Source organism: Notolabrus celidotus, chromosome 5 (genome assembly GCF_009762535.1).
Source record: "Notolabrus celidotus isolate fNotCel1 chromosome 5, fNotCel1.pri, whole genome shotgun sequence".
NCBI lineage: Eukaryota > Metazoa > Chordata > Actinopteri > Labriformes > Labridae > Notolabrus > Notolabrus celidotus.
In genome coordinates this window covers 14,289,264-14,313,316 of record NC_048276.1, presented here as the reverse complement: position 1 = coordinate 14,313,316, position 24,053 = coordinate 14,289,264, and the positions used below count along the sequence as shown (strand labels likewise).

The following is a 24,053-nucleotide window of genomic DNA, read 5'->3' as shown; positions in this document are numbered from 1 at the left end:
ACTGCGGTGACACACATTTGAGGAGAGGGTGTGACTGAACTTTAAAAAAAAAAAAAAAAAAAAAAAGGGGAACATTAAAACACAAAGCAGTCTTATATCAGATATAGATAGGAGGGGCCTCAACGTCTTTATTCTTATATGACATCGATCTATCTGAATGGCTGGTTAAAAGCAATGCAGATTCATTGTTAAGGCAGACATGGAGTCCATTTCAATGAGTACAGAGGGGTCATATCTTTCTCTCAGAGCTATTAATACTGGGTGGGAGGCCTATAAAATAGTCATAACAGATGGGGCTACAGGTGATATATTAGAGAGCCTGTACTGAAACACTGTCTGCATGCAGATTGCTATTAGTTTCAGCTCTGCCTTGTGAGATTTTTCAACATTATTCATTCATTCAGCGGCAGAGCGCTCATAAAAAATGTATCGTCTTGTTAAAGCTCAAGTTCAAGGAAGAGCAAGCCATGAAACACATGATGAAAACAAGAGCTAATGATTTAAATCATGAAGAGAGACTTACAGAAATTAGATTTTTAAGATTAGGAATTTATTTTTTGCTTTTCGATGATGATGATCATTTTTAACTTTATGTTACTGTGGCTACAGGACAGCAAAGGTTTGTCCCATTTAAGACTTCTGTCATCTGTGTTACTTCAACATAGCAGCGTTCACTTTTATCCTCTATTAACCTCTTGTTATGTTCGTTTCTCTGGAACAGCAATAATGTTCCTGGGTCAATTTGACCCGGGGCATAACTATCCAAAAGTGTCAGAACCCCAAAAAATCCCAATACACATTTTTCAGATCTAATTTTTAACTCCATTACTAACCATTTAAATCAAGATTTGGTCCATTGGTGTTCTTTAATCCTCACAGATCATGGTTCAATGAGAATAACTCACTCGTTTTTCATTAAAATTAATGTTAAAACTTTTTTTAATGTACATTGGAAAGCCCTAAATATAAATACAATAGTTTTACATGACATAGATTTTTGTTTATTTTATTTTACATTTTGAATTTTTTTTTATTTTTAAGAAGTGATGTTGATAAATTAACACGACACCTCTTCTGTCACATGCTGCCCAGATTTTGAAGCTGCATTTAGCTGGTTTGAAAGCAGAAATTGCCTAAAATAAACTTTAAAAAGGGTCAATTTGACCCACAACATAACAGGAGGGTTAAACAGGGCCCAGAGTTTTTTACTTTGCCATCAAATAAAGAAACTAACCACCCCAAAAAGGATATTTAACACTGTAATATATATGATAATCTTTCATCGTGTGCTTGGTTTGTGGGGACTAATGCTGAACCGAGTTTTATAAAGACACATTTCCTATTTAAAGCTCCTGTGAAGAGATTTTAGCTGGTCACAAAACAGACCGAAATTAATACTGAAGCTTCTATATGAGCTAAAAAGGCAAAACATTTCTAGATAGGTGTCAAACTAATCGATGAACAGAAAGCTGCTGAAACAGCCTTTTTCACAGACTCCACAGTAAGGATCCTGGATATATGTGACTGTTCAAAAACAACAGGAGGAGATTCTTTTGTTGAAAAATACACCAGGAGCTTTAAATGCATCCAAAAATGTGACAAGTCTGAGCATTAAAAAGGTGGAAAAGTAAAACATTTGTAGCAACAGGTGGTGTGATACTCACCCCATAAACCAGTTCACCCACCATCCCGTTCCACGTCTTGGTCTCAGGATCTCTGGCTCCATACTTTCCATCAGGAACTATTGACAGCTTATATCTTATCCCCACATGTTTCGCAATTTCAGAAGCTAAATCGACACAGTAGCCCTCATATCTGTCATTCCCGTCTGCCTGCATATGGTTTTTCTTGTACATCACATACGGAGCTTCCTGTTAATTAGACAGAGTTTTGAGTTTAAGGTAGAAACAGCTCATAAAACACATTGGCAAGGCCTCAAGGGTCAAGCGAGGCCTTGATTTGGAACAGTTTCATGCACATACATGCTGGGGTGTGACAAACGCACAAATGTAGGGGACATTTAAAGATAGACAGAGCAGAGGCTAAAAGGATCTACGCAGCATCAGTTAAAGACATGTTATCAGGGGACTAAAGAAGCGGGCCGCTGCAGCAGTATAGAGGACAAAAGGGCCGGCTGAGGAGAAAAGCATCTAGCACATTTAAAGAAGGGAGGCAAAGCAGGATGTAAGGACTCCCTCATGCTAACCTCATTCACCATTTAAGAAGGTGGAAATAAGCAATAAGCAGGGGGTTGCATGTGCTTTGCGTCAGCGCGGCACAAGGAGCAGGAGAAGTTGAATGGAGCACTTTTCCAGTTCATGAAGTAAACATCAGTGAGCTCAGAGATATAAGAGTTACCATCTCATGCATTCATTATACTAATATTAAGCACAAAACATCTAACTCCACTTCAGAAGAGTAGCTGTATGACTGGATACAAAGTCATACTGGTCAAATTTATAACTAACTTCTATCATGACAATAAAATAATCTGCTTGTTCTCTTACTGCAGGTGTTTAACTATTCTATATGATCTTGTTTTGTAGTAGTAGTAATAAGTAGTGTTATATTCAGTCATCATACATAACACAATATTTTATACAGTACAGTCACTTTCAATAAAGCAACAGTAGTGCATCTAGTGATGACTGAAAAGGCCTTGGCAGAAGCATAATGCTTATTTAAGCCTAGCCTACATTTTTGCCTTTGATATGTTCATTCCCTTCAAATTATTATGCATGTCTGCCATCAAACCTCCTTGAGATGACCTAATGCCACCTTGAGGACATGCAGCAAAGCTGATTTATGCTGTTACATGGCATAAACATGGACCTACAAAGGTTATCTGAGTCACAACAGAAGTCATCAACAGAGGAGACTCATGTGTGATGCTTTTAATGGTTTAACTCCTTCATCGTTTGATCTAATCTCTCTCCACCTCTTCTCCCATACTTCTTCATGTGTGATGTTATAAAAGAAAAAAATGAAAGAGTCACACTCCTGCAATAACAGGGGGACCTTTCATTGGATATGAATATTTGCATTAAAGATATGGGAATGTAAGAAAAGCAACACAAAGTTAATGACGTGATGACTGTGACGTGTCTGAAATAAAAGCTGTCTTTATTTAAATCAAAGGCATGCCTGGCAGCGAGAAAATATGTGATGACACTACTCTTCTGTTTTTTCCTTCCTGCCTGCTCATGAGGTTAATGAGTTTCTAGACATTGAGATGGAAATGTATGACTATCACATTCTGAATTTGTCTACAATGAAAACATAATAGGCAAAGTCAGAAGGAAGGAGACGCCGTGGATTTAAATGTAAGATAAGGCGTACCTTATCTTACATTTAAAAATGGCTGATGATGACTAAACTGTGGTTAACTAGTCTAACTAGCACTGTCTAACCTTGAGCCTAACACACTCACAGCACTGGTCAGAGAGATTACATTTCAGTGCCGGACGGATAAAGGGTTAAACACCCAAAGGTTTGCAGCCTTTGGTTGTTTACACCCTCCTGGTTCTGCAGATCATTTCATGTCTCCATGGAGACGCAGCATCACTGACGGTTTACTTAATGAGAGGGAAACATGTTTACTTACGTATGCACTGAATGTGAATACGATGGAGCCTATGTCTACCGTTATCATTACCAAAGCCGTTATTGTGATGTCACTACTACAACAGCCCACTGTAATATAAAAAAACTAAAATGCTTTGGCACCCACACGGATACAGTTGAAACACTCTTCGTGAATCGACTGTTTCAACATGTAGTGAGTGGATGGAAAGCAACGCAAAATAAAATAATTCTACCCTCCCAGGACAGATTGCAACAATGGACACCTTGACCTTGAGTGGCAGAAATCTTGAGGTGAAACACTTAAAACCTGCTTGAGAGTGTACCATAATAGTAGTGACCACAATTGTTCGGTTTTCCACAGAAGAGGACTCGTTGGTGACCTGCTGATCCATAATATAAACAAATTTTTCGTACTCATTCCAGTAGCCGATCTGAAAAAGGACAAAGAGGATTCACAGTTATTACAAGAAGCAGCAGAAAGACATATTTTTTTACAGATAGAGCCTCCAAGTATGACTTGGTTGGCTCTATCTGCGCAGCAGGAGACAGTGATGGTTTGGCCTGATGTGGATCTAATAAAAAGCTTGTAGTACTTCACCTGGGCTACACTTCAGCAGAGTAGGCGTGAGCTATTCCTGGCTCTGCAAATGTTCTCTTACATAACAAGAAAGCAGCACCAAAAGAGCACTCGAAGACTCATACAATTAAAAACCAGCAAGACAAATAATAGTCTGAATGTGCCTTAGTGTTGTACTGTTCTATTAATACTAAATACACATATCGAAAACAGTCTAAACTGACACAAAAACAAACACTGGCCTGTGTCTACTCAACCTAACATGATTCCAGTAGCTTCTTTTTGTTTCTCTCTGTTTATTCTTCAGATTTATTGAGCCAGGATGAAGTGAACCTCTCCCCCGTGTGAAGCACAGTACTCACTCTGTTGTCACAGCAGTTGTTTGCATGTGGCAGGCTGGTGTCATGTATGTGGCCCTGTGAGCAGATCTATATGGACAGTATGGGGCCATATCCTTTGGGGGCCATCTTTTGTGGGGACCTTGTCAAAGTTCAGGGTCATGGAGCTAGCCAAAGCCAAAGACATGTGGCTGTATATATGCGTCAGAGTGTGTGTAGTGTGTGTGTGTTTTGCTTTTCTAATTTGCAATCCCAATTATAGAACCTACATTCCAGCAAAGCGATGAGTGATCATGCGGTTGCAGTCAGAGTCCCGTTATCTTAAGATGCATTGTTATTCAAGTTTGACAGAAGTTTGGAAATGTTGCAGTTCTTCTTTTAAAAAAATATGTTCAAATAGATTTTTCAATTCTACACTCAAAGTCTCTTCATTTAGAAAAAGAAGAGATCATATCAGCCTTCCAGCTTCTGAGGAGGCCGGTCGATGCTGTGTTTGTTAGCAGACTTGCTCTGGTAAACAAGCTAATACAATGATGGACAGTGTTTAGTTAACGTTATTGAGGAAGCAGGCTCTTTCAGGACCTAAGCAAACAGACATTGACAGGCGCTGCAGCTGTCAGGCTAACTCAATAAATGGCTTTTTCTGAACCAGTGCACCTCTCCTCCTTTTGACGTCTAGTAGGTCACTCGTTTAACGAGCACGGGCATGTGAGACATGAACATGCTACACACAATGGACACACTGTAGCTGCAAACGAATGTGTGCTTCAGCCAACACTTCTCAGCTCTCTTCTGTGTGTGAGGCCGGTTTGTGTTAAAATTAACTGTCACATTAAATGTTTCCTCAATGGCTTCATGACTAGAAATCTGAATTTTATCCTTTCAGAGTTTTTATTCCTCGAAAGAAGCTAAACGAATCTAATTTATGGAGCAAGTCTCTCTGCTGTGGCATGCTAATTCATTTTAGTGAGCTTTAATGCAAAAAGAGGCAGGTGCAAATTAACACCGCCGTTGTTATCGGAGCTGCTAAACCCACCCACGAGTAGCTTCCTTTTAGTGAGGTTAAAAAGAGAGGTTTATTGTGCTGGAGATGTCAGGAATTCCTTTAAGGCAAAGCTGAAAACTTAAGAGGTCAAATTCGAATTAACATTTTATATACACAAAATATAAGCAGTATGTGACCTTGCAAAGCCAGCTCAAATATTACCGAGGCTTATAGGCTCTTTAGTCAGTGAATGACAGTTCTCTGCTTGATTCAAACTTTGATGCACAGCTCAGAATGCAGTCAGTGTTTTTTCTATCAATTCCTCTAAATAATCAATAGTTGTATTTGAGACCAGTTCTATTATAAATATTTGTCTAAAATCCGTCTTTGTAAATCTGGGGCAGTATATCCTCTTTTGAGCAGTCATGCCTCGTTTTGAACATGTAGATTAAGTAGCTTTTTCATGATGTTGCAACGTTAAAGCCTTTCATCATCTAAGTAACCGCTTCTCCAAACTGTGTAGATTTAGCTTCCATCTGCAGAGCTGGACCAACTCTTGTGGTTGTTTTCCCAAAATTAAAAGGATTTGGGCTGACTTTGCAAGTCATTTCAACAGCAAGTATATCTCAAATTCAGAATCAAACATCACTTTTGCTATACTACTTCTCAGACCTACTTAAAATTCACATACAGTGCTAATATGTATCTCATATGCTAATCTTGCTTAGAGTGTTTAACCACACATTAATTCAATTATGATAGATGTTTCTGTGCTCCACTTACCCTCCTGGGGCCTCCAGACTTCATCTCGTACACGTCAATAGTGTAATTAGATCGTCGACCGAACGTGTCAAACTGGATGTTTCCTGTCATACCTTGTACTGCAACCTGCCAGGGGAAATAAGAAAGGTGATAACATCTGCACTAACACACAGGAGGAAACACAGCTTCAAAAACAGTCATAATGTAATCTCTACAAAGTCTGATGGTTTCCCTGGTGTGCTGTCTGGTAAATATGTCTTTACAACCACATCATGTTTGCAGAGTCCAGGTCCATTCTGGACTAATCAGATCAATGTGGAGCTGGAGGAAGTCAGTAAAGTTGTGCAGAAAGTTAGTGATAGTGACAGAATTTAAAACAATATATAAGTTTACTGTTTGTCACTGCAGAGATATTTAAGCTGGAATCAGTCATTTTACAAAATCAATTCAAGCTCATTTCCTTACTTTGTTGTTATAAACAGGTTTAGTGAAAAAATAAAGTTGTTGTTTTTTTTAAAGTTATAATTTCTTCATTTTTATGTCTTTATTCAGAGAGGATTGGACAATGGATAGAGTAGGAAACCAGGAGAAGGTGGAGAGTGACATGCGGGAAAGGGGCTGCAGGGTGGAAGTGAACCCAGGCCGCCTGCTTGAGAACTTAAAGTCTCTGGCAAACGCACGTGTGAGCACATATCCCCTGTCCTAGCTTCGCTGCACTGACTCCCAGTTGCTTTTAGCATAGATTTTAAAATTGTATTGTTTGTTTTTAAAGCTCTTAATGGCCTAGCCTCCCAGTACCTGACCGAGCTTCTCCAGTATGATGTCCCTGCGAGGACATTGAGATCATCTGGTCAGTTGCTGTTGGTCACTCCCAAAAACAAGGCTAAAAACCAGAGGTGACCGAGCCTGTGTGGCGGCTGCCCCTTGGCTCTGGAACAACCTACCCCAACAGATCCATTCTGCGGGATCATTGAGGTTTTTAAATCCTATCTTAAGACTCACATTTCCCCCCTGGCTTTTAATCAAGGTTGAGTGGACATCTGGCATAATCTTAATTCAATTTGAATTTATCTTATTCTATCTTATTTTATTATATATTTGCACTGTGTTTACATATTTCAGTATTGTATTTTAATACTGTATTGTATGTTATGTTTGTTATTTGTGCTGCTTTTGATCTGTACAGCACTTTGGTCGACCCTGGTTGTTTTAAACGTGCTCTATAAATAAAGTTTGAGTTGAGTTGAGTAAATGGGGTGCATGACCCAATCACTAGGCTAAACTAGCATCCCAAAAATGATCAGAAAACTAATAACATAACCCCACTTCTTAATAGTCTGTTTCATTATTAACATCATTACTGTATTATCATTGTTTTAGCATCACTTTTATTTTTATTTTATTCTACCTTATTTTAGGTTATTTTATATTATTTAATTATTTTGGTATTTATCTGACCATATTGTATTTATTTATTTTATTGTAATGATTTCATTTTATTTTTGAGTATTTCATATTACATTCGTCTATCTTTATCTATTTCTGCTATTTTTTGTCTCTCTGATCTTCTGCGAAGCTCTTTGGGCTGCATGCTTGAATGTATGAAAGGTGCTAAATAAATAAAAATGAGTTGATTCGAGAGCAGATATGTATTTCCAATTTGAGTGGTATGTGTAATGCAGATGCAATCAGTTAAATGCTATACCCTCCCAAAAATATATATATGAAAAATGTTTTAAAATATTGTGAATTGTTCAGTTATGTCTGATAAAAGAAGATCAAGATTGAAGAAGGAAACTTTAAAAGGAAAGAAAAAGAAAAACATGCACAAAGCTTATCATTTTCATACTGATGATAAGGAGAGAATACTGAAGTGTCATGCAAGATAAATTCAAGACATGTAGGACAAACAAAGGGCTGTTTACGGAGGCGGTTCACGCACTTTTTTTCCTACCATTTTGAGGGCTCTCTCTATGTCTATGCCTTGGCTCCAGGGCACAGCAGGGTTTGCGAGGCAGTCGCCAGCGCTCCCCCTGCGAGACACATCCACCCGCTGTCGCCGAAGATACCGGAAGGCCTCCGCGATCACGAGGATGGCATCATGGGTCAGAGCTGATGTGTACTGAGGAATACAGGCGACAAGAAACCTCCAGTGACGCACCGCTGACATCACGCAGACCCACAATGCACTGCTGCCAGAGCAAGGTTATCCTTTCTGCAGTAGTATATACAGAGAGCACTGCTAATGAGGTAAAAAAGTAAGAAAGTAAAAGTACGATATATCTGCAGCAGGGTGAAAAGAGTGCTCTGCTGCTGGAGCACAAAGTGAGGAAATAAAAGCCTCACACTAGGATTGACACAGAAATGAAAGCTGTGCTAGTCAAGGACAACCATGAGGAAATGTATTCAAGCACTGAAAAGATTCAGGATGACATATTTTCTGTGGTTTCAGCAGTGTTACTACTTTAACACCTGAGAAAAGAGAGGGGAAAGTAAGTTTGAAAAATGCCAAATCAAATGTTGCTGCAGCTTCACCAGCTCTGCCTCGCTGACCTTCAGAGGAGTGTTTTTGGCTTCTGGAAATTCTCTTTCATCTAGGCGCTCCCAGCGCTGGAGGAACTGCTGGACGATGGGGCTGTCTGGGTTGATGATCTGGAAGCCGGTGATGTTGGCTCCACCAGAAAACACCCGGTCCAGGCTCATGTTGGAGAAACCCTTAGGGGAAAAAAGAGCACACACGGGGAGCAAGCAATCATGAGCATTACTAAAATGCTCTTCTCTTTATCACTGCAGTCAATTATTAATCCATCAGTACATATTGAGAAGTTCGACAATTCTACTGGGTGTTGCATTCCTCTGCACTGCATTGCATCACAGCGTGTAGACTCTGGGTGTTGTGCTGGGTTGTTTCATGCTGCAAGCTCTCACCAGGTTGGCGAGGATGTAGTGGTATCCTCTGGTGTTCTTTCCCGAGGTCACCACCTACAAGAGGAGGAGACGTGCGGTGAGTCACACTCTCATCTCATAACATAGAGAACATTTAGAAATGACAAAGACCTTCCATTTCATCACACAGAGTGCTCGGTGAAGAAAGACGGAAAGAAAGAAAGAAAGAAAGAAAGAAAGAAAGAAAGAAAGAAAGAAAGAAAGAAAGAAAGAAAGAAAGAAAGAAAGAAAGAAAGAAAGAAAGAAAGAAAGAAAGAAAGAAGGAGGGACATTTTGGAGTGACATTTGCAAGGGCAAGAGGGGGCGTGTGAGCACATTTGTACTTTTTTTTGTGCGTGTTTGTATAAGACAGAGAGAGAGAGAGAGAGAGAGAGAGAGAGAGAGAGAGAGAGAGAGATGCACTTCCTCCTCCACTGCAGCAAGTTCTCTTCTCTAAGAGATTCCCACTACAGGGACATTACTAACATGGTACCAAACTTCCCAACATTAACCCCAGAAGAGAAACTGTCAGTTCTCCTGGGGGAAGGGTCAGCAGCTCCTCTGGCTGCTAAATATGTGTCTGCCTGTCACAGCCTGAGGGACGCACCATCCCATGGGGTTTGATTTTGGGTGGAGGTTTTGTGAGCGCGCCGAATCGGGTGAGGACATTGAGATATGCTGTATAGGTGACACCATCGTTCATTAATGCATATAAAATATGTAATATATGGTTGATATGTATGTGATGAATATAATATGTAATGAATATAGTGTGTGATTAATGTATATATGGTGAGTGTAATGTGTTGTGAATATATATAATGTACTGTATGAATTTATGTGCTTTGGCAATAATATCTCGTTGTTCATGCCAATAAAGCAAATTTGAATTTGAATTTGAATTTGAGAGAGAGAGAGAGAGAGAGAGAGAGAGAGAGAGAGAGAGAGAGAGAGAGAGAGAGAGAAAGAGACTGTGAAGACAGTGCTTGTTCCTTTCCATTTACTTCAACATGTTAAATAAGGTCATGGCTTCAGCAAATCTCTCTCCCTCACTCCCCCCTCCCCTCTCTCTCTCCTTCTCTCTCTCTCTCTCTTTTCTTGTCTGCCCGTCTTAGCCACAAGCTCATCTTAATTAAACCTAAAAAAATCTTCTTCACCTGTCTGATCAAGCGGATACTGTAGTCGCTGGTTCCTTTAAACCTCTCCTTCACACCACCCAAACCTCCTCCCTCCATTTTTTTCACTCGTTCTCTCTTTCACTTTCTCTCTCCCTCTGTTCTGAATTTCCACCGCAGAGTATGAAGCTTCAAAAAGATACTGAGGGGGTGGATCGTTTTTTTCTCTTTTTTTTCCTGTCTTTTCACTTTCTGCACTCCTACACACTTGATAAGTATACTCAGGCACTGAAATCATCTGAATGTTAAATGTCCAGAGTGAAAGTGATATCATGTTGGAGGGATTTTGTGGAGGATGTGAATGCAGATGAATATTTTACACCTAAACACAGATATGCATCACCGTGGCACATTCCAAGTATTATTTGCATTTTCCTCTTTTCTTTCATTTCATAATTATCCAGCTTCTTTTTGCATGGTATACTTTTATCCACACCTGTGCACATATATACCCTCTCCATACTCCTGCTACCTGCTTAATTGTCTCTAGAGTGGGATCGTCCTTCAAGGTTGACCCTCCGACCGTCTAATTCACTCTGAGGAATTCGAACAATAAATCCAATTACCTTTCTTGGAAATGCAAAAATGAATTCATTGTGTTGACATTTTGCACCCTTCACTCCAACTCCCTGCACAACAAGTCCTACATTTTTCCTCATAAGCAAATTGATTGTTGTCTCCCATATTGTAAAGCTCTTGCCTGCATTTCAGCCATGTGAGAGGTAGCTGCAGTGACCCCAAGAGTAAAAACAGAGCTGCAACTTAATGAAGCTAGCTGCAGTGCCTAGAGAGACTGGCTGCATATCCAGTTTGTCATCGACACACTCCAGCAGGAAGCACAAGACTTCACACTCCTATATCAGCATCCAATACCAGCATCCAAAAGTGACACATCAGCTGCTGTTTGTGACTGAAACCTCATTTAGCTGTGAGAAAATAATCAGCTGTAAACATTTACTGCTTACAGTAGCTCTTCGGCACACACAAACAAATAATGTTGCAGTGTTTCTATTGCTTTTGGATGTCTGCAGGAGAGGAGAAGTTATATCCAACTACTCCGTGAGGACACTTAGGTAAGTTCATAAAACAATGAATGTTTCTTACTTTATTAAACAACAGCTTAGTGTTTCATATGGCACATTTTTGCAGCCATGACTGAAACATTTCAAACATTTTATCCCTAAAACGTGAGACTTAAAAATAAAGCTGCAATGTAAAGCAAATGCTGTTCAGCATCCAAATGCCTCAAAGCCATTCACTGTTTATTTTATTTTATTTACTTTCATGCACATTTCACAGAGAGAATTGCCACTCGGCTTTTGTGTCAGATATTTCCTTTCAAGACAACCTGAAAGTGTTTTGACTTCCATGAAAAGAAAGAAAATCCCCTGGCAGCTGCATCGGTAGTCATCGTATTGGCAGCAAGCACAGAGGCTGACAACTCTTCTAAAGTTTGGAAATCTGGCTGGATATTCAGCACAGGGATGATCCTGAGAGGTGGCTGCTGTTTGAGGTTTTTGTCTTGACACTATCAATTGGTTTTGCAAACGGCAAACTAAAAACTGTACAAACTGCAGTGTAGCTGCAATGAATGAATTCGAACGGACTATTAGTAGACGGAGAAAAAAATGTAACATGACACTGAATGTTCATTTCACAATAAATATTTTTGTCTAAAAGTCAAATTAGCTTAACAAGCATGATCACATTTAAGACGGAAAACTTTTGACAAAGTATGGTTTGAAGATTTCAGATTCATTATTCCTGCCAGTGTAATTTACTGAATATATTGACAACATTATATTCCTTTTTTTTAATCAGCAATCCAATTTAAGTTTCAGTTGTGAGTTACATTTTCTTGTGATTTCTGGCACTGACAGAGACAAAATATTAAGCTGAACCCTGTGGTCCTCTGAGCTCTGCGGCCAGGTTGGTTAACATTAATTAACATTAAATATCATGTTTGCCTTTTGAAATTAAACAGATAAGGTATCAGGAATACACACATGCAATTTTGCAAATTTTCAACATATAATGACATTTTGCATTTTATAACAGTTGCAGTTGGTTGTGTTCTGGCATCAAAACATTTGTCTTCAGGATAAATATTAAAAACAAGTATCACTGCTAGTTATGCAACATAACCGTACGTACCCTATGTGATCCAATTCATGTAATCAATTAATAAATCTGTCTGTTTTATTCATATGGTAGCATTGTATCAAAAGTTATCTCGACACACTTCACAAAGAGCAGGTCCAGATTGTACTCTTTGTTGTATTATTTAGAGAGACCCAACAGTAATCCACGACGAGCAGAGGCTTGGCAACAGCTGAAAGGAACAACCTTCTTTTAACAGGCAGAAACCTCGAGCAGGACCATCGTGATAAACCGCCGTCTGCTGACAACTTACGTTACCAAAACTTCAAGAACTCACCTTTTGATAGACATCAACAGAAACTAACCAGTTTAGTTCTCACAAGAAACAAACTCCAGTCTAAGTCCCACTATACATCCTCCATGAACTCCATCTACAACAAACTCCATTCAATGCTCATTAAAGAGTTTAAGGCTTCAAAACAATAAGACAGAGGACACTTTTAAAAAGTTAACTATGAAGGTTATAGAGGGTACAGTGTCATAGTATGATGCGGTTGGCCAGTGACTAAGCTGCCATATGAAGACTTAAAATATGAGAACAGGCAGCCCAAACATAATATGTTATGGTCTATGTGATCATCATGAACATGTCAGAAAACATAGCTGTACTAAAACGTTCACTGGGTTTTCAGCAGTCTCCTGTGTGGGGGAGACGATTACTGCGAAAGCCAAATAATCCCCATTAGCACCCATGTTAAAATGCCCACTTTTAGAGCTAAACAAAACGTCATTACAGCCTGGTATAAAACACAGTTTTGAGTATGTAGCTCATCTGTTTGTTCGTACACACTGTACAGGGGGCAGATTTTTTAAATAAAGATCATATAAAGGGTAAGAATTATACATATATTTGCTTTATTTGGATGAGTTAATGGAGACATGGGTGTGTTGTAGCTGTTTGCCTTATTCAAGGTTGAACAAAAGTTAGGTTGAGTCAGCATTTCCAATATGGCGCCCGCTATATGTCAAGCTTCAAATAATCCCTCTGGAGACCGATGAGGGAGTTCACAGAGACTACTATGTTCTACACAGTATGATGTTTTCATACACAAACACACACACAATTTTCACAAATTTACACATGATTTAATCAAAGCTACCAATATTTAACAGATACATGAAAAAAGGTTAAGACAAATCACAAATTGTAGAAAATGTAGTATATTGTGTCACTATTTAGCTGAAGTAACAATATATTTAGTTGTTAGCTGAACTACCTTACCCATCAACTGTATGAAAAGATGAGCAGTATGACAGCTCTCAAGAAGTGAAGCCAAAACATCTGGAGCACTACCTATTGACTGGTTGTAGCATAAAGGCTGACTTATACTTCTGCGTCGAATCGACGGCGTAGCCTATGCCAGGGGTCCGAGTAGCTCCCGTACCTACGCAGGGGCGTACGCACGTAGCTGACGTGCACCTCCTCCAAAATGTAACTACCAGTAGAATCGATGCGGACCGCAAGCCCTGTGATTGGTCCGCTCTGCGGCATTGTGTTTCTCTTTCTGGACCCCGGACATCGGCCGCACATCGGCCGTGTATTGCATCTCCTCCTCTCTATTCTTCATGTAATCATGTCTGTATGATGAACAGCAACATGTATCAGCTGTAGATTAACACAACATGCTCTGACAGAGATTTGCTGCGCGACACAGACACATCGACGCACAAGTATGCGGTGCTCATGTCCGCGTCAGCCTCTGCTGTGTAGGGGCGACGCAGAAGTATAAAGCAGCCTAAACTGATAAAGTCTCTCTCCTCCATGAAAACAGATGGGACAAAGTTCAAACTTAAAAGCAAAAATTATGGGAATACATTTTTCTCAAATGTGTTTTTTGTCATTGTAGTTTGTTTTTATCATGCAGATACATTTCCAAGTGTTAGGTTTCCTGCAAAGCTCAGTTCTGATCAGTTTTTTAGATCTGTTGAAAAGTTTTGTTGTAGGCTGTGACGACCTGAGGGATCTCTGCGATGCTGTCAGTAAGTTTAATGAGTGTTTTAGGTAGCCAAAGGGGAAAACATCAATAACACAGTTTCATGAGCAGATTTCACAGTGTTATTAATGTTCTTCCCTTTCCCTTGGCCTGCGTAGGCTCTGACTCCAAATGACGTAAGGTGGAGATGCATTGTCCAATTTTGTATAAAATCAAACACTTTTACCATACATAAGCTTGACATCTGAGTGGAAGTTCTTAGAAAAATCCACAGCTGTCAGAGTTTTATGAGGTAACTTCTTTCCATGTATCAGTTCAGTTCACTTTCTGAATGAGAAAAAAAAAAGAAAAAAGATTTCCTCTGAATAAAAATACACAGACTACTGGCCAGGAGCAATGTTTCCACCACTAACCATTGGAAAGAGGACTCTTGAAAAAGTTCAAAAACAGCAGAGCCTCCAGGGGATCCGTGTTCTTTTTCTGACCAGATAATTGTAGACTGAGTGCCAGGGATGGGTAAATTCAGTCGTTTTAAGTGTCACTATTTTTTCAACAAATATTACAACTCAGGGTCTAACAGGAGTTAAAGCAGTGATGCTTAAATGAATAATGTGAGCAAAGCTGTTCAGTTTTTCACTTGTGTTTGAGCTATTCTGTTTACCAAGACATTTTTATCTGTCCACATTGTCACAATCCCTAAATGAGTGCTACACTGTCTACACATGTTCTTTAAAACATCCTTTATTTTTGGTTTGCTGTGGGATTTGCTTCATCCCTCTGTTAGCACTGCTGGTCTGAAAAAAGGATCTGGGCATAACAAATATTTTTAGGATCCTGATGCTCCAGTTTCACGCTCCCCTGGGATAATCGCTTTTTGCGAGCATGTGAAACCAGCAGGAACCAGGAAGAGGTCAGGCACTACCGTCACAGAGAGAGAGAGACACTTAAACAGGCTTCATAGCTTCCTCTCTGTCAAAATCCATTTCTTAAAAACAGCTTTTTTAAACAGCTTCAGGGAAAAGATGACCTGCAGACTGTGAGGATCACAGAACCTGCATTTTAATATAATACCTGCTGAATTTTTAATACTCATTGAGTTAAAGGGATTGTCTTGGTGCCATGATTTGTCAACCTTTTTTTTCCAGAGTTAATGTTCTCATCTGGCAACAGCCCAAAGCTTTGTGGAGTCCAACCAAGAAAGCTGAGTCATATAAACGTCTCTAACTGTTTTTTATGATGGGCAATCAGTACACCTGATCTTTACTTCTGAAACAGAAAAAACAACATGTATGTTAGAGCAACAACTGATTGGAACTCATTACTGAGTAAAATCAGAGAGTGCAGCAGCTTTTCTGAATTTAAGTCTAGGATGAAATCATGGCTAAAGTCAACCCAATCATGTACTCATCACACTTAAATATAATGACCTTCATAGTGTAGTGCTTTTAGCTATTTATATTTTATCATTGTGTTGACAGTTTTGATGTAAATGGATCCCTGTTGTTTTATAGTAGTTATGTATTATTGTGTAGCTGTTTAAATTATGTATTAATTGTTTTTAACAGAGGCATCACCTCTGTCTCCTGCCCAGGGACTACAGATGTAAATTAGCTGCTAGCTAACTCTGGTACAACTAAATGGCTGTACACTGTCTCTGTTGAAATAAATAAACAAATAAATAAATAAAATGTTATATATTTACACTTAAATGACCTTGAGGATTTTTTGTACCACTAGCAATGCTATAAAATAATGTATTTAAGGGCGGGCCCTAATAAGTTTAACCCTCCTGTAATGTTTGTTTCAAGAGCAATAATTTTCCTGGGTATTTAATTATCCAAAGTGTAAGAACCCCAAAAAAATCCCAATAAACATGTTTTTAATCTCATTATTAACTCCATTACTAACCATTTAAATCAATATTTGGTGCAATAATGTTCTTTAATCCTCACAAATCATGGTTCAATGAGGATATCTCACTCGTTTTTAATGAAAATTCTTGTTAAAACTTTTTTATATGTACATTGGAAAAACCTAAATATAAATACAATAGTTTGACATGACACAGATTTTGATTTATTTTATTTTGAATTTTGAATTTCCTTTTTTTTTTTTTATGAAGTGATGTTCATAAATTAACACAAGACACCTCTTCTGTCACATGCTGCCCAGATTTTTAGGCTGTTTTTAGCTGGTTGAGAAGGCATACATTGCCTAAAATGTGAAATAACCCGTTTTGATTTTATATGTATATTTCACCTATTAAGCCAAGTAGAGACGTTTCATACCGAAAAAATACTTTGAACATTTTATTTTTTATTTTTAACGTTTAAAGGGGTTAATTTGACCCACAACATAACAGGAGGGTTAACACAAAAAGACAGACTTGAATGCCGTGATACACATGCAGCCTGGCAGCAGGTGTGTGATAACATGCTGCAGTGAGCTTGCTAAATTGAGGTAAAATGCAAGCCAGCAAACAAAATTGTTGAAAGTGAAAGTTCTGAAATATTCAAGGGATGATTTGCTAATTATTGATGACACAGAAAGAACATTGAACACCTTTGTTAGTTCTCCAGACATACATAATTTGTGTCGTGAGAAACACTGAATCCAGATTAGAGCCCGATGATACATCACTGAGCCAGGAACAACCATCATTATGGGCTGCTCACATATGAGCGTGAATATTCTGTGTTTATATTCTCAATATAAAATAATCATTACAGAGAATAAAAAGCTGTTTTAGGTGATTTAGAAATGGTGTCTTCTTGCAGTTGGTGCAGCACAGTGCATTTCCTATCTTATAAACAATACTCTCAGCACAGTCTGCAGCATATAGAAGATTATAAGGGCTGAGCAGATGGTGTTCTGCACTGGCATTGGTTGACAAGGTTCAGTATGATGATTTTAAACATTCGTTAATTCAGTAAGAGAGAATAATATAAAATAATTAACAGCTAACTGTTAACAGTGATAGTTTGGTCATTTAATTGTCAGCCTACTGACTCATTGACATAAGATTCATGCAGATCTGAAGAATTCTATTATTTTGTATTAAGATTAAGATCGTCTTTTTTGAATTGGTGTGTATGTGGTTTCCGGTACTTCCGGAGCCAGCCTCAAGCTGATCCTCAATGAACTGCAGTTTTTAACACTTCTGCATTTGACTCATATTTTTAGACCGAAGGGTGGCGCTTGGTAGCTGCCTTACTTGTGATATTTAATATTTTCACGTTTTAGTGGCTTGTTGCCCTACTGACATTTCAGAAAATCACTGCTGCCTGTGTGTGTGTGGGTCGAGGGGGTGGCCTCAGCATTACATTTACAACTCTTTATTGAAAATGAAGCTAGAATATAAAATTAAATTAAGGAACCTGGTTGCCCGTTTTTTCAGGGGTATTATGATCAAATTTAGGGATTCTTCACAACCCCTGAAAAGTATCTAAAACCACCTATGACAAAAAAAACACCTATATAAAAAAATGTAAAACTGGTACCATGTCTGGCTTAAAAAAAACAGCTGTGTTTGTCTTCAACCACTGACAACACGAATACTTTAAATGTATTTATGCTAAGCTAACTAGCTTCTAGCTGTGGCTTCATTTAACCACAAATGCGTAAAAAATGTTAGATCCTTATTCACTCTCTGGAAAATGTTTAGATCCCTGTTTTGGATCCCAAAGGTCTAAGATAACTGCTACATTTTGAAACCAATTCTGAGGTTCTGCTGCTTCTGAGTGATGCTCAGACTCTGCAGTTAAAAATAAAACAGCACTTTATGTCCCAGCCCCCGCCAGTTCAACACAATCAAATGAATCATAGACAAATAAACCCAGCACACAGACTCATGTTACAGCTGCACATTAATATTCACCTTTTTGTGGAAGAGAAAATCAGAATTATTAGGAAAATATCCCAGAAATATCCCCGTGCTGTGAAGGAGACAAACAAGGAGACAGTGGATGTCTCTTTATCCGTCCATCCTTGGTGCTCTTCCTTCCCGTCTGTCTGGACGAGCAGGTCTGTACTTTACTGTTTGAGCAGGCCTGAGCTGCAGGACGATCAGCTTAAATATTCCTCAGGGGATGGACTCTAATTAAGCAGACTGGAGCCACAGTCCTGTGCAGAGCTGGATGTCTGCCTGAATGCCTTCAAGAGGATTTGACTCTCTTCCCATTGATGGAGGCTCCTCTTTGTTACACTGATTTGTCATGTGCCTTCCTCAGAAGTGGAACGGACATCCTAAGGTTGATAACTGTCCCCTTTCACCAGTCTACTCATTATTGTTGCTCTGCTCCAAACAGGGCAAAAAGTGAGCAGGGATTTCACTGTCAAGGACGAGCATTAGAAAAAAAAACACTACACAGGAAGAATTTGGCAGAACATTAGTGAAAAAATGCTCCAAATGTCCTTTTTTTTACACAAATTGTAGTTGTGCCTCATTATGTGACTGCAGTCTGTCGGAAGTCTGCAAAGCTTTCACTTTAAACTTTTAGAAGCCTTCAAAATGCTGCATGTCCTTAATCCATTGAAACTTTTCGAAGAGCTACATTGTTCTATTTACGTTGTTACATAAAAAAGCATTACCCACATCTTCTATTGATTTTTTCTCTCCAATAAAAGCACTTATTGTATAATTTTTCACCCGCTTTGTTCCTGGGATTGTGTGGAGTCTGATGGTTTAAGTGTCTGCTTCTTCCGCCTGCAGCAGCCATCAGCTCCACACTTCAAATCTTCACAGTCTTCTTATTGAATGCCAATTTCATCAAAACAACAATGTGTATGAAGTTGTAATGTCCCCAGCATCCTTGTTAGAGTTGTGCATCTGCCAACTCTCCTGTGTTTGATGCTGTTTTTCATTTCTGCTTGCTTTTAAGTCGAACTTCTCGAGGGTCTCTTTTGGACGCCTGGGCTACAAAGAAGTCTTTTCAAAAAGCATCCTTTTTAACAGTCTGTGTTTTTTCTTTGAACAGAAGCCATGTTTTACTCTTGTTTATAGAAGTTAAAGTGAAGGGAAATTAGGTTCTAAGAAGACACAATTGTCCTGTTGTTGGTTTTATTTGGGAGCATTTAAGATTAACCTGGAGTATTACATTTATACTTGCACTCATGTTGTACTTTTGCTTTTATGTATTTGTAGTTCAAGATGAGGTTTATAAGGGAATAACAAGGGGGGGTGAAGAACAGGAAGCCAGGTAAATTCAAAGTGGCAACCAACTGTTAGTTAGCCATATAATTTCCTCGGGGCCAGACCAAGCGGAAACCTCCAGTCTCAAAATATGAAGCACATTCGGAAGTGTTATAAACTGCAATTCATCGAGAATCCGCTTGAGGCTGGCTGCAGAAACATTATTTATACAGTCTATGGGCCAGACAAGGCTGAGGACGTCTCTACGCCAAAAGCTGTAACTACAATAAATCATGACGAGTCATTCCTTGTCCTTGGCTGGACCTCCACCAAAGTGGGTTACCCACTCATTTAAAATGTGAAAGTTGTGTGTCACAGTGTACAATTGTCATTTCTTGCTTTGCAAAAGTAGCTTGACTGAAGTTGCAAGTCTGTATTTTTGGCAAATCATATTCCAAATAATTCCAGAGATACTTGAGGAATTTGACAGCAAACTGAAAATTTGTTTTGGTGTATTTGGCCTTGGACATAGGTTTATGTGTTGATGTATTGTTTCGATGGTGGGGGGTGGGGGGTTGAAATAAGGGGGCCTTGCAGAAAAAGTTTTTGGTCCTCTGCCTTGGAGGAAAACAAGGGGGTTATTGCAACACTTCTGACAAGTTTTCATTTGATCAATTGTTCTGCATTACTGTGAATTTTTTGTTTCAAGGCTCTCCTGTGGAAGGCTAATCATTCCCTCCTCTCTGAACTTCTATTGTTTTACTGTTGTGTTGATGTGATTTCAATTATCTAAACAAGTCTGTGAATTTTCATATTCATGATTCAGAGATGCTGCAGTTTTCATTCATATAGTTTAGTTAGGAGGAGTTTTTAAAGGCATATGTGTGTATCACAGGTCTGCAGTTTGGCTTCCTTTACTAGACTGTACTGTTGATACTGTTTGCTGGCACCTGGCATGTAGTGACCTCACTCATGATGTTCCACAGGCGCTGAGAGCATGTATGTGTGAGAAACCCTGTGAACGTTTCTTCACAACTTCAGGCTTTGTCTTATAGAAAGCACCATATGTTCAATTCCTATATTGATTTAATTTCCTTTTGTTGTTGTTTTGTAATTAATATATCCTCCTCTCTTTGTCTGGGAAAACTTCTTCTGGAGCTTAGACCATAAGAGGAGCCCTGTGAATGCGGCAGCTGCTGTTGCTGCCTGTTGAAAAACAAATAGCTTAGAAATATGGAGAGAGATGTCTGAAAGGTTCAAAGAACACAACACAGAGTCAAACCTACTTTATTAGATGGCTAACAGACTAAACTCTGATAGTTTTAATGACACAGTCACCAGATAACCCCAGCGCTCTCAAGTTTTTAACTCAGTTCAGAGTGAAATTTTGGCAGCAGATTGTATCCTCTTATTAGTCATTATCAGGATGTATTTTGTTCCTTTACCTTAACAATTTTGACACCTAGCTCTCTTTATTTTTGTGAAAAAGTAGTCATTTCGTTCAGTAAATAGCTCATGAAATCAACTGATGAGATGATTTATTGTACACATTTGATACGGGACTCCCGTGTCTTCGAATCTGCATTGGTCTTCAATTGCGCGTCTGCATCCTTTACTTTGGAACGTAACGTTGTTGCGTTGTCTGGATACAATGATGCTTTTCTTCTAATTGGCTGGTATAGTTCTTTCTTTTTTTGATTAGCTGGTGCGATGCAAGCTCCTTCTGAACTCTACGGGAAACCCACTTGATTCCTACCTGTTCCACAGTTTGAAGAAAAGCGACACAACTTGGTGGGCGTTGTCCTAGTAATTACTCTGCGTGAGTGTGGCATGTGAGCATGTGAACAGGTTGAAATCATAGACTGTATAAATAATGGACGTAGTATCCGTGACGTCACCCATCTGTTCCTGAGCGCTGACGGCGGCAGCCATATTGGAAATTCGGAACTCAACCAGGCAGAGTGTGACGTAAAGAGGCGGAGTTTGAGCCTCCTAGCCAACAGCTATGTGTTCCCGACCGGGGTTCAAGTCAGTCATGTCCTTATTTGGGCAAAAACCTGTAATCTTAATATCTTCTGAACCGTCGCATTAGAAAATAATTCACCCCCGTACAGTGTGTGCCGATAGAGAAATTAGCCACGTAGAGCCAAGCCATTTTTTGAACCAGGCTGTAAACATTTTTATTTCTGCTGCAAAGATCGTCTTTTTTTAACTGGTGTGTATGTGGTTTCCGGTGTTTCTGCAGCCAGCCTCAAGCGGATTCTCGATGAATTGCAGTTTATAACACTTCCACATGGGCTTCATAGTTTGAGACCGGAGGTTGCCGCTTGGTTGAAATGCGTGTGTCCAACGCCCAATGCGTGAGACTTGAGAGCCCTTTAACCCAAAGAGCTATGTCACTGTATGCTACCAGCATGTTGTTAGCTATGTTTCGCCTTACACAGCTGCTAGCATGTCTGTAGACTCTGTTTCTTGTTAAAATAAACAACGTGACAGTCTTTAGTTTGTTTTTTTCAGCTTTTGTAACTCTCATTAAGAGTTAATAACCTGTAATAGAGTCAGAAACAGTGATGCGAGAATCAGGACATGCAACATGAGGCAGAGGGAGGAAGTTCAACTCTGGGCCACTGCTTTTTAGTCATTTTAACCACTTGGCTTAATAGGTGTCCTAAAACACACATATTTCTAGTATTTAACAAACAAATAGTTCAAAATATTGGCTGAGAATTTCCTCCTCTTTTTAATACAATTTGAAGCCTAGCTGAGGTGCCAGTTTGGCCTGGTGGTTAATCGTGCGCCCCATGTACAGAGGCTAAAGTCCTCAAAGTGGGCGGCCTGGGTTCTATTCCAACCTGCAGCTCTCTATCGCATGGGCATCCCATCTATCTCTCCTAGTCTCTTGCTCTCTCCATTGTCTTATCCTCTCAAAAAAGGCCCCAAAGCCCAGAATAAAGTAAAAGAAAAGCAATGTCTACAAACAAATAACATAGAGTTAAATAGCATCCACACAGATTTAATCTCATCCCATTACAGCATCTTGTTTCACTAGGCTTCTTTCACAGAGTGGAATTCCAGAGCACCCCTGGGTGTTCAGCACTTCTCATATTTCCCTTCACAGAACAAGACAGGAAGACTCACGCTACATGGCTCAATTCCCACAAGCTCTCTGCCTTTCCAGCCTCTCTCTCTCTCTCTCCCTCTCTCTGACTCTCTCTTTCTTTGTCTGTCCACTGTGCAGGAGGAGGCTAGAGGTGACTGATCCTCTGGCAGAGATTATAAATCCACTGTGCTTCTATTATTGATGAAAAGCCTTAAAGGTGTTTATCACTCCGTCTTTATTTAACTGAAGGGATGAGCACACTGATGTTTTCCGAGGCAGTTAGAGAGCCATCGGGGGAGAGAGAGAAAACCCACAGCACATTTATCAACAAATAAAAGCCTCGTTACATGTCAGCCTACCTTGATGATGAAATAATTAGCACAAAATGAATGATAGCTGCCTGTGTGAGTTTATAAGACACAGGCTAGAGATGAAGCCAGAGCTTGAATTTAATGATTGCTTTAATGATTGTGGTGTTTATGAGGTCAGGTTATACACACTGGTTAAAAATTTAATCATGTCAGGAACGGTAGCATCCTGATGCCTGAGTGATCTCACTTGTGTTTGCTCACTCCTGCCTTTGTGCGAGATCTTCCCTCAGGCTAGGAGGGTAGGCTATTTATAGTAGGCTCATTGTTGTTGCTGTTATGGGACAGTGTGTCCTACTTACACAGGGAGCTGATATTACATTAAAGCAAGTGTTGATGTCACAGCTCGTATAAGGAAGCACTCTCCAGAGACAGAGGCGTGTCCTGCCGTTCTCAAGCATCTGGAGAGACACTTGTCTTGACAGATGCTGCATGCAAGGCCACCATTCACATTAATCCACCACAGTAACAAGATTATAATTGAGTCAGCCTGACGGGGCACCAAGTGACCGACATTATCTGATTGGATAAAAGGAATCTAATACGGACGCAATTTGAGAACATTTGGGGAAAGCTGGTGTATCAATGTGAAGGGCAGAAAAAAGCAAACTTCCTTTAATTAATGTAAAAGTCCTGTGCTGTCACTAAAAAATATTCCCCTGTGTTGAAGGAAATTAAGACAGATCTGCTGTGAAGGTCAGAGTAAGACTTGCAAGGCGGGGTATAATGAAGATCATTACGCAGAGGGCAGGCGCCTTTACACGCAAATATCTCAGCAAAGGACAGAAGGTTAAGATATGCTGGGGATTAATGATAAAATGAGACTGCACACACCACACTAACAAACACACACACACACACACACACACACACACACACACACACACGCACACACACACACACACGCGCACACACACACACACACACACACACACACACACACACACACAGACACACACACACAGAAAGCTGACAATATTAGTGGGATTAACGGTTTTTGTAGCACATTAAGC

At 39.5% G+C, this 24,053-nt stretch overlaps 1 protein-coding gene across 1 annotated transcript in view; it reads right to left on the bottom strand.

The window, feature by feature from the left end:
* gria3a (glutamate receptor, ionotropic, AMPA 3a) overlaps window positions 1-24,053 on the bottom strand; it is a 106,865-nt gene that overhangs the window by 26,155 nt on the left and 56,657 nt on the right. The window contains exons 4-9 of the mRNA XM_034684141.1: window positions 9,176-9,229; window positions 8,801-8,962; window positions 8,202-8,369; window positions 6,269-6,373; window positions 3,909-4,016; window positions 1,665-1,871 (exon numbers count right to left, since the gene is read on the bottom strand). Of these exons, the coding sequence (XP_034540032.1) occupies window positions 1,665-1,871; window positions 3,909-4,016; window positions 6,269-6,373; window positions 8,202-8,369; window positions 8,801-8,962; window positions 9,176-9,229 (804 nt within the window). The remainder of the gene's footprint in view (window positions 1-1,664; window positions 1,872-3,908; window positions 4,017-6,268; window positions 6,374-8,201; window positions 8,370-8,800; window positions 8,963-9,175; window positions 9,230-24,053) is intronic.